The sequence below is a fragment of the Cervus canadensis genome, chromosome 11, assembly GCF_019320065.1.
Source record: "Cervus canadensis isolate Bull #8, Minnesota chromosome 11, ASM1932006v1, whole genome shotgun sequence".
NCBI classification, from domain to species: Eukaryota; Metazoa; Chordata; class Mammalia; order Artiodactyla; family Cervidae; genus Cervus; species Cervus canadensis.
Window position 1 is genome coordinate 25,531,903 of NC_057396.1, and position 10,551 is coordinate 25,542,453.

The 10,551-nt window shown below is 57.0% G+C and overlaps 1 protein-coding gene across 2 annotated transcripts; it reads right to left on the reverse strand.

Annotated features, from left to right (window-relative positions):
- Positions 1-2,240: 2,240 nt before the first annotated feature.
- Positions 2,241-9,720, reverse strand: FXYD2 (FXYD domain containing ion transport regulator 2). 2 transcript variants are annotated; one of them, XM_043481525.1, is made up of 6 exons: positions 9,567-9,720; positions 5,110-5,148; positions 4,846-4,920; positions 3,237-3,273; positions 3,038-3,068; positions 2,241-2,418 (listed from the first exon to the last, which is right to left on the reverse strand). In XM_043481525.1, the coding sequence occupies exons 1-5, from the start codon at positions 9,583-9,585 to the stop codon at positions 3,044-3,046; spliced, it is 195 nt and encodes a 64-aa protein (XP_043337460.1). In that variant the 5' UTR covers positions 9,586-9,720; the 3' UTR covers positions 2,241-2,418; positions 3,038-3,043. The 2 variants fall into 2 exon arrangements, with proteins under 2 accessions (XP_043337460.1, XP_043337459.1); XM_043481524.1 differs by lacking the exon at positions 9,567-9,720 and adding an exon at positions 7,003-7,124.
- Between the last annotated feature and the right edge of the window lie 831 nt (positions 9,721-10,551).

Consider the following 10,551-nt stretch of genomic DNA (forward strand, 5'->3'; position numbering starts at 1 on the left):
CTATCTCCCTCTTCTCCCAGCCCTTAGACTGAGTTGAAAACGCTGTTTGAAAAGGATTTGGAGTAAGACACATCCTCCCTCTGGTGGTGACAAACGGAATTGCATTCCCTCAGACTAAGGCTGTCATTGTCACTGCTGTGGGATTAAAAGTAATTCATTCAATCACTTCCCAGTCTTGGTGTTTATTTGTGACTTAATTTGTGTATGAATTGTGGAAAATCCCAAAGTGAAGTGAACGTTCAGTAGCTCCCAGTCCTTGTGACCTTCATGGAGAGGGAGGGGGAGAGTGTTCATGAGGGCACTGAATGTTACCCAGATCTGTGGTTTTCAGCAGCAGCTGCTCTCCTGGGAGCTGGTTAAGTAACAGCTGGCATGGGCCCGCCCCAAGGTTAATATTTGACAGTTCTGGAGGGGACACTGGGTAGTTTGCACAGCACCCCAGGTGCTCCAGGGTGACAGCCTGGGATTCAGAGAAGCCTCACAGTTCACGGGGACGGAGGGCTTACAGCAGGGGCAGAGGCCGAAGAGACTCACCCAGAACCAGCCCCCTCCAAGGCAGCTGGGTTGGCAGGCTCAGGGCCTGTGTATGGAACCTTCTAGAAACACGACGCCTCTCCACGGCTCTTCTCAGGCAAGCTGCAGGCCTGGAATACCCTTCTTCCTGTTGGCCTTGCTGCTACATCCCAGAAGTTTCAGGAGCTCCCCCTTCCCATTTCTCCCCTTTGTCCTGAAATCCCCCATGGCTGGACCTGCCCCATTCCATTCATTTCTCCCACTGTCGTGGACAGCTCCAGTGTCTTGGAAATCCTGAATTCTATTTAGGGGTTTGGCCTGTCGGGTTTTATTTGTCATCCGTGAGCCCAAATTCAGAGCAGGGTGTCACAAAGACCTTGGCCCTGAGTTGCAAGAGCCAAGTTTTCCACTCTGTGTCTCCCCGGAGTGTCTCCTCCCAACCCACGGGGTCAGTGAGAAGGACTCTGAAATGGAGCCAGAGACCTGGCTCCGACACCGGCTGGCTTGTCACCTGGACACGCCACTGCCTTTCTCAGGACCTCAGTCTCTCTTTCTGAAAATTAAAGATTGTCTATTTTGCTCCCTATTTTGGCCTTCACTGCTCAAGCCTTCTGTGAGTCTGTGAGGGGTGGTGGTCCTGGGGACAGTGGATTAAGACAAAGAGCTCAATTCTCAAGCCGAGTGCGGCCCACACCGCCTCCGGTGCCTTCCTCGTTCATTTCAAACTCTGCGGACTTGGTCTCCCGGGCCAATCTCCCCCCCTTCCCTTGGACGCTCAAAAGCTCAGACGAGGAAATGGACAGTAGGTGGTGCCATGATCCCACCATCCCATCCAGCCTCAGAGCCACCTCTCTGCTTCTCACAGAGGGAGGGGAGGGAAAGGGAAGGCGGGCTCCTTCCAGAGGGCAAAAACTGCCCGAGGCGGCAGCATGCAGTGCTGTCTGGGGGCCAGGGGCATCAGGAAGTCAGGGACTGGTGGGAGGGGCCAGTCTGACCCCATCTCGGGTTGAAGTTGTCCCCCTGTCCATTCTGGTAGGGTGGAGGCCCACCGGAATGGACAGGGGGCTGGGAGAAACAGTTAACAAAGGCCCCACCCTCACTGTCCATTCTCTGGCCTCTGGCCCTGAAATTAACCAAGCAAGGAAGGAAAGAGGTGGATGAGATTAGGTCTAACTGAGGCCCCCTGGCCCCAAGAGTGAAAAGGGCATGGCTGGAGCTTGGCAACCACAGTTGGGGGTGGGGGGTGGGGAGAGAGCATGTGCTAAGACTCATTGCCCGCTGCCCCACCAAGACCCCTAGACCCACACATCCTGGCACGCTGGTGCACGTGGGGAAATATGGGCAGAGCACATAATGTGCCCACAAACAACTAAAACACGGGCAGCCCCGGGCAGGGCCTCAGCGACTCCCACTGGAGAGCTCCAACAGCCACACTCAGGGCCCCCGGGCGACCCAAGGGCTTTGAACCTGTGACCTTTGGCCTTACCGGCTTGCTCTTTGCCTGGCATTGGGAAGGCAGGCTGAGACCTCTGTCCCAGGGGCTCTTGGCAATTTGGGGGGTGAGGAGGGGCCTGGAGATGATGATACTGAACTTCTTACTTTCACAGGCGTGGGCATGTGAGCGAATAATGGAAAAGCCAGAGACCAGGCTGTATTGACTCCAGCTTGGAGGAGCGGATGGTGGCCATTACAGGAGAGAAGGAGAGAGGGAGGAGGCCAGGGAAGGAGCCGTCTCCAAGGCCAGCTTTATTATCAACACGGGGCAGAAGGAGGTGATGCCCACCCAGGGGTCACGTGGAGCCCGAAGCTTCCTTCAGCCCCAGGGCTTGGCAGTGCTGGGACAGAGGTCTAAAGCTCAGGAAAGACTTCCAAGCAGCCTCGGTGCAAGGGTGGGCACGGCTGGCTCTGCAAACAGAAAGGCAGGATGGGGGCTGTGAGCAGGGCTGCAGAGGCTAGGACTTCCATTGCATCCCTTTTTCACCTTACCTTCCTCTGGCGCATCTCGGCAGCCTCCCTTGGTCACACATACTACGGCATATTTTTTTCTGGGTTTTTTTGGCCATCACTTTAAAAAGGTGGGACTAGAGACCCAGACATAGAGAACAGATATGGGGACACAAGTGGGACGGAGGGGGCGGGACGAGCCGAGAGGGTAGGGTTGACATATACACAGTACCATGGGCAAAGTAGGCAGACAGCAGGAAGCTGCTATAGGGCACCAGGAGCTCATTCGGGGCTCCGTGATCACCTAGAGGGGTGGGATGGGGGTGGGCGTGGGAGGGAGTCTCAAGAGGTGGGGGGGATATATGTATACTTATGGCTGATTCATGCTGGTGTACAGAAACTAACATATTGTAAAGCAATTATACTCTAATTAAAAAAATTTTTTTAACCAACAAGGAAAAGAACCACATGAGTGTGACAGACACCTGACTGATGGATGAAAGATCTTGACATTTTTCCCGGCCGAGTCCTTAGCTTTTCCTTATTATCCAGAGCCATTGCCCGCTCCTCGCAAACCTACCTCTCCTTAGAGCCCATCTTCAGGAATTTGCCTGGGATGGAGGAAAGCAGTGGGTAAGAAAACGTAGTGGGGTGGAGGGGGCAGGGATTCAGGGCTCCTGGTGGGGGACCCTCCTCACAAGCCTGAGAGACCAAACCCTCCGCCGGCCCCTCCCACCCCTCCCCGCCCACCTCCATCAGTCACCCAGGCCAGCACTCACCGGTGCTTCTTCTTGGCCCCACAGCGGAATCTTTTGCCTTAAAGAGAGAAACGAGGTGAGTTTGCCAAGGAGACCCTCTCTACCCTGGAGGCCTCATCTCCGTAGCCCCTCCTCCCCCCTTCCTGCCAGCGCTGCCCCGTGTCCGCCTCGGAGACCACAACTGTCTGTCTCTCTTTATACATGGCTGGACCATAAGCGTCCAGAAGTCCAAGTCAGCCAGCTGGGCAGTCAGCAAACATTATTGTTGCGGCTCCGTGGTGGACTGTGTGTATGTGTGTCTGTGTTGGTCGCTCAGGCGTGTCTGACTCTTTGCGACCCCACAGGCTGTAGCCCACCAGGCTCCTCTGTCCATGGAATTCTCCAGGCAAGAATACTGGAGTGGGTTGCCATTTCCTTCTCCAGAGGAGCTTCCCAACCCAGGGATCGAACCCTGGTCTCCTGCATTGCGGGCAGACTCTGCCGTTTGAGCTACAGGGAAGTCCGTGGTGGGCGGTGAGCACAATAGGAAAGGTCGTGGGCGTGCAGAAGCTGCTAGAGAAGAACGGCAGGAAGTCCAGGGCCCAGAGTCTTGCTCGCGCGCATCCACCTCCGCCACTGCGAGCTCAGCCACAATACAGCAGGGCCCTCAGCGAACCTCCAGGGGAATGGGGAGGCTGGCCCTGTCTGCAGACTGGAGCCATCGGGGCGGGATGAGGGGGGCACCATCTAACACGCCCATTAGAATCCCAGGACTTGGAAGTGGCAGTGCTACGTTCTCCATCTTCTCACCCGCGTGTTTCTGAGTATTTTTCTCCCGGTTGCACCAGTCCGCAAGCATTTATTAAGCCCCTGCTGTGTGCCTTTTGGGGCCGGGGTAAGGCAAGGAGCTTTCTCTCCCCTAGAACACCCCACACCTACACTGACTCCTTCTAAGTGCTCCCTTGGCTGCCGCGTCTTTGTCTGCCAGCCCTAAGCTTGTGAGACAAGTGGGATCATCCCCATTTAACAGATGAGCAAACGAAGGCCCAGGGAGTAAGGGATCCACGGTAAACTAGTAGGGAGCCTAAGGCCTTGGGCTGCCAGGGGTGCTTGCCTTCCCGCAGCAGGCCGGGGTTGGGGTGAGGTGCTATGGAACCCACTCTGCTTCCGATCTGGCTGCGGAACCTCGGGCAGGTTGCTGTACCTACCACTGCGGGTCTGGTTTTTCATTTGGAAAGCAGCGACAGTGGCGGCCATCCCTCAGTTTGTTCAGAGGATTAAATGGGCCAAGAAAGCGCTCAGTTTGGGGGGAGGGAGTGTCCAGTGGAGGCTGGCTCCCTCCCTTCCCCTGCCCCAAGGGCACTGGAGCCTCCCTGGGCCAGCAGGAGCCGGTTCGCCATCTCGGCGGCACCCCTCGGGTCCACTAGAGGGCGCACTCGAGGAAAAGGGCACCTCCTGGGGGGTCTGCGGACCGCGAGCAGGTCTGCATCAGGGTGTCCGTCCGTTCTCACAGCCTCCGTGGGAGAGGCGAGGGCGCCCGGGAGGCGGGTGAGAGGGCTCTCCCCTCCCCACCCGGGAAGCCAGTGTGCTCAGCGGCTTTGAGGAGCTGGGCCCCCCTCAGCACCCCCTTCTACAGGAAGTCCCCACTTACTGAGGATGATGACGAGCCCCACGATGAAGGCCAGGGCGGCGAAGATCAGGCCCCCATTGCGGACGGTCTCGTAGTCTGGGGAAGGAGAGGACGGGGAGGTGGGATGGGTGACCCCAGACCCTCCCCCCACCCCCACAGTAATAACTCGGGAAGATGGGGGCACATTACGCAGGGCTGGGAGAGGCCAGGAACTGTGGATGCCTGGTGGTGGTGAGGGGGGGTGGTCACTCAGGAAGGGTGGGAGGAGGGGCCCCCCAGACTCACCGTAGTAGAATGGGTCCACGTTCTCCTTGGGGCTGCCACCTGAGGAGAGAGCCAGAGCGGGGTGGGGATGAGCCGCAGAAACAGGGGGACTCCCGCGCTTCCAGTCCCAGCACCCCCAGAGGTCCGGGCGGGCCAGGGGAAGCTGCTGGAGGGACATTCCAGGAGCAGGGCCTGACCACGCCACTGCCGGTGGTGACAGTATCTGCCCTCGGTGGCTCCCTTTGGTCAGCAGAGTCCCACCCTGCCTGGCGGTGGGGTGGGGCTGGCACTTCTGGGAGGCCACAGAAGCATCTTCCATAAGCCTCAGCAGCAACCTCCCTCCATTTGACTAATCAGCCACAAGGTATTGGGTTTTTCCATAACATCTTACAGAAAAAGCCAAACGAACTTTTTGGGCAACCAATGTTTGGTGAATATTTGTGAAGTGAACCAATGAATAAATAAATAGAAGCTTAACATTCACCAAACAGGAGGCAACCAAAGCCCAGTCTGAAGACTTCTCTAAGGTTCTGGTAGAAGTTGGAGGCAGAAATGAGTCTTGGACCCCTGTTTCTAAATCCTTCTCTCCTAAATTGTATCCTTAGGGGAAAGCAAATTTATTTCAGAAACAGTATATTGGCCTGTGGCAGACCGAGGCTAACAAAGCAGAAGCTCATTTAACCATCATAACAATCCTGTGAGGCATTGATATTATTCCAATATCATCCATGAGATGATGGAGGCACAGCGGGGCTAAGCAACTCACTCAGTCACACAGCTAGAAAAGGGCAGAGTTGGGAATGAACCCAGGCCATTGGTGGTTAAAAATCGAGGTGCTTCACCCCTTTGCTGTGCTGCCTCTCACATGGTCAGGAGGAAGGAGACATTTCAAGACCAGGAGGTCCCATCCAGGCTCCAGCCCCCAGCAGAGGTCATGGCTCTGCCCTTCCACCCTATAACCTGAGCGCACTTGCTGTGGGGCGGCTGGAGGGCGCCCGGCCAGAGCTCTTCTGTCCTGTCTCGTGGCGGCCCCTCTTCTCCGCCCTGCTGAGCCCCTTCTCGGTGCTAGGAAAGCGGTGCCCAAGGTCAAAGGAACGCGCCAGTTCTCACCTCCCAGGCTGGCTGGACTGGGCCCTGGGCAGTGGGGTCCAGCCTGAGTGGGTGGCCAGGGGAGTTCGGGCGAGGAGGGGTCCACTGAAGGGTCTGAGGGGGCCCCGGGCACCTGTCCCCACGCGGAAGGCCTCTGAGGTTGTCTCCCCAGTTTCAGTTCAAGTCTTGCTCAAGGTCACACGGGCGTCAGTGTCAGAGCCATGGCGGGACTCACCACTCCCCTTGCCACTCCAGGAAACTGTCTCCTCCCTGACCACCTCATCTTGAGACACTGGGAGAGCCCACCCCACCCAAAGACCTCATCGTTTCTAAATCTGGCTCAGAGACCACTGCAGTCCACAGCGGGCTCACTAGATTCCAGACCCAATCGCCCTCATTCGCAGGACGCCTTCTAGGCATTGTGTCCTGAACGTGGGGGCTCTCGCCCCAAAGCCAGCCTGAGAAGGCTGACCGGGGGGCCCACTGCTGCGCTGCCTCACCTCCATCTGCCTCCTGCTCTCGGTTTAGTCCAGAAGAGGCATGCTCACCACCCACCATGCCCCAGCACCTCCTACTTGACATCCAAGCTTCCATCATTCAAGCTAGATTGTTTTGGCATTAAGGTGAGGTCCTCTTTTAAAAGCAAATTTTCTTAAATAGGAGGCTGGCACGGTACGAGAGAGGGGTGTTGGGTGCTCTGGAAGGCAGGGGTGCCAGGAGACGGAAGAGGGGGTCCTGCTCACCATCCAAAGACGGTCCAAGCACCTCTTGCTTCACACACACGCATGCACACCCACGCATGCACACACATGCACACACACTCACCGTCATCTGTCAACTCTGCCATTTCCCCCACAGACCAGGCCCGTCCCCGCTGCCCTGTTTCCGCTGCCTCTGCTTCGGGGAGACTGCCCGGCTGTGGGGTGGCCGGAGATGGGGTGGGGGCATTAAACATTAACAGTGCCAGGTAATATTTACCCTGGTCACAAGAAAAGCCAGGGTGTGGACAGCGGGGCTCCCGCTGAGCGTGAGGAGGTGCAGGGGCAGTGGGGGCAGGGAGGAGCTGGCCGTCTTTCCAAACCCTCCCAAAGGAAATTTCCAGAGAGAAGGGCCATGGGGTCCACCCTGCAGGTGGAGGAGCCACAGCTGGGGACGTGACAGTGGGGAAGCGGGGGTTTTGAAATGGATTCAGCGTGTACTATGGCTTTCGGGGGGCAAGGTCGGGGGTCCCACGGAGGTCCTCGACCCTAGCAGCTGCCCACATCTCCCACCACTGTGCAGGCTGCTGGTGCAGCTGGTGTCTGGCATTCGGGGCTTTCTTGAGGTGACCCCAGGGTGCCTGGCCCCTCAGAGCCCACCTGAGCCCCTGCCCCACCAGCCACTGCACTGTGCATGCTTCCAGGCCTTCATGCCCGGGAACGCCCTTTCCTTGGTACCTTTTTCCTCCATCCAGGCCACATCTAACAGCTCACACCTCGGTCAGAAGGGCTCCAGTCATCCCTCACTAACCCCTCTGTCCCTGCAGCCTCTGGCACGTCCTTCTCCAGCCGTGAAGCCCAGCTTCCGTGCCAGTCCCCACGTTACGCCACAGGCTCCTTTGGGAAGGGGCCAAGCCAGACCATGGAGAGAGCGCCTTGCTTTTATGATTTGAAAAGCATGTTTCTAACTGTTATTTCCTGGTACTTTGTGTTATTTCCCCATTTTATACACGAGGCACCTGAGGCACAGAGAGGGTAGGGCCCTGGCTCAAGGGCACACAGCTGGTGAGAGGCAAGGTGAAGACCCACCTCCAGGCCCTCGCTTTGGGGGGCAGGGACTCCTCCCTCTACTGTGGCCCCGTTCATGCTTCGGACCCCGGTGCTAGGTCCCCCATGGATGCTCATATTCCTGGCTGAGTTCTAATCAATCAGACTGGCTTCCAGAAGAGGCTGATGCTCAACTATAGCCAAAAGGCCAAGGTCAGAGGTCATTGTCCACCAAGGGCAGGTTAGTCCTTCAAAAGGACTCCATCTATTAATCCTCTTGGAGCAGTGACAGGGGATCAAGGTCTGAGTTCACTTCCTGGCTCCTCCACTTGCTAAGTATACGACCCCTGTCAAGTTATTTAATCTCTGTGTGCCTCAGTTTCCTCATCTGTAAAATGGGTGGTTGTGAGGAGAAAGTGAGATAATGCAGCGAAGGGCATGGTGGGGGGCCTGGTACACAGTAAGTGTCATTATTGTTACTGTTATACACTGTCACACCAAGAAAGCCACCCACTTTCCAGCAAAATGAACATGGGAGTGAGATGGAAAGATAGACTGTCATGGCCTGCAGACCAGAAGCTGAGACACCCATTCATCTCTTTGGCTTCCAAGGTCAAATGATGGAAATTCATGAAAACACAACAGAGCTCACATTTGGTAGGCGCTGAGCACGTGTCAGGCTCTTGCACACACTGTCCTGTTAATTCCATGTTTGCTCCAATCCACGGGTAAAGAAACTGATCTGGTCATTGCCCCCACAAGGACCCCTGGAGGTCTCCCAGGCAGTGCCTTGATCCCCACTGGACAGTCAAGGAAGATTGAGCAGGGAGATTGGGCGACTTGCCTGAAACACCCAGTCAGGGACAAATCCAGGGCTAGAAAGCCAGACCCCCATGACTGTGCTCCCCAAACTCCTGGGGCTCTCCACACAGACACTGATGCCCCGTTATTACACATTATCTTGCTCCCTTAGTACATTTTGTCTATCTTTGTAAGCTACCGTGGATTCTTTCTGGAGTATAAAAATAGGTGGAAAGTTCATAGATAGATAAATAGATCAATGGTTATGATAGATGATAGGTAGATAGATAGGCAGGAGATAAGAGAGAAATAGGGAGCACATCAATAGCTGCAACAGCAAATCAATAGCTACATCTACAATACTTAACATTTTTAACTATGTGTGCATGACACCCTCCTAAAGACTTTACAAAAACCAACCCATTTAATCATCACAGCAACTTGATGAGGCAAGGGAGGCATTATTATTACCCCCATTTTGTAGATGAAGGCACAGAGAAGTCAAATAACTTCCCAGAGATCAGGCAGCTAGGAAGTGGGAGAACCCAGCTCTGAAGCTAGCAGTCCAGCTTCAGAGTTCCTACAACTGGACAGATGGATGACCGACTCAGAATGAGGGCTGTGGGACAAGTTGCCTTCCCAGCTCTTGACGGCTCAGAGATGCTGGGAGCAGAGAGGACAGCACGCCCAGGACCCCAGAAGGAGATGCGCTCGTCTAGAAATCCTGCCTCTCCCCATTGCTGCTTTCCCTATCCTCCTGGGGAGCTGGGGGTGCTCTTGAAAGTGATGGGGTGGACACTTGAGTCCAGGATGGTGGGGGCAGGCGGGGTTCAGGGCACTCACCCAGGTACCACCTGTCCATAGCAGGAGCTGCTGGCTGTGTCTTCAGAGGAAGAGTCGTGAGGTGCTAGTGACCCAGGGCCTGAATGCGAAGAGCCGCCCTCCCTCTCTCCACAGCCCAGCCGAGCCCACGGGCAGGCAGAGACAAAGGCAGGGAGGAGGGGTTGGCAACGCAGCCCTCACCTCGTGCCTGCCTGCCGGCCCGCCGGGGCGGGCTGGGCTGGGCTCCAGGTGAGAGGGGGGCAGATTCTCTGACCTCCAAGAGCACCTGAGGAAGCGGGGGAGCTGTGAGTGTCCACAAACAAACCGCAGCCCCCACACTGGGGTGAGATGCCTCCGTGTAGCCCGGGGCGCCTGCAAAGGTCACCAGGAGCCAGGAAGTCACTGGCTGGGGCCACAGCCTGTGGAATCAGAGTCCCTGATCTTCCCCTGTCCCTGGGCTGGGGGCATCTGAGAGAGACACTCAGGGCCACGTGGGGGTCCCCCCAAACCTTTCCCCAGTGACACCTTCTTCCTCCAGCTCAGGTGGCCTTGGCCCTGATGTATGCGGCCTCAAGGACCTGTTCTGGAGCCCGGAGTCCCCTGAGACTGGACAGGACGATGGGCAGCCCCTTGGAAGCTGCCCCGGGTGGGAGGGAGTGCTTTCTGGCCATGGCGCTGGGCCCAGGGCACCGTCTGCAGCCTCCTGTGTCTCCCCGGGAGCCGGGCGGAGATGGGGAGCAGGGGGGCTGCAAGGAGGAGCGGGTGTGGAACCTGGGCTTCCTCGGCTGGGGCCCCTCACTTGGACCCCAGGGTCTGAGCTCTGGCTGTGAGGTCAGACCCACCTGTCTCTGGAGACACCAGCGGCTTAAGGAGGCCCCGGAGGGATGCCAGTTGGTGCCGCAGGGTGAGGGCGGCCGGAAGACAGCACTTCTAGTGGGAGGGCCCATGTCCCAGCTGGAGCCAGGAGCCACCCAGGGGAACCGGAGGGCAAACCATGTCCCCCCTG

Bases quoted from the DNA above. Each gene is read 5' to 3' on its own strand.
- FXYD2 (XM_043481524.1), bottom strand. From the start codon at position 7,024: ATGGCAGAGTTGACAGATGACG. The intron at 5,149-7,002 runs GTGAGTGTGTGT...CTCTCTCCTCAG, and splicing joins GGCAGAGTTGACAGATGACG to GTGGCAGCCCCAAGGAGAAC. The intron at 3,069-3,236 runs GTGAGTGCTGGC...CCTCCATCCCAG, and splicing joins GGGGCCAAGAAGAAGCACCG to GCAAATTCCTGAAGATGGGC.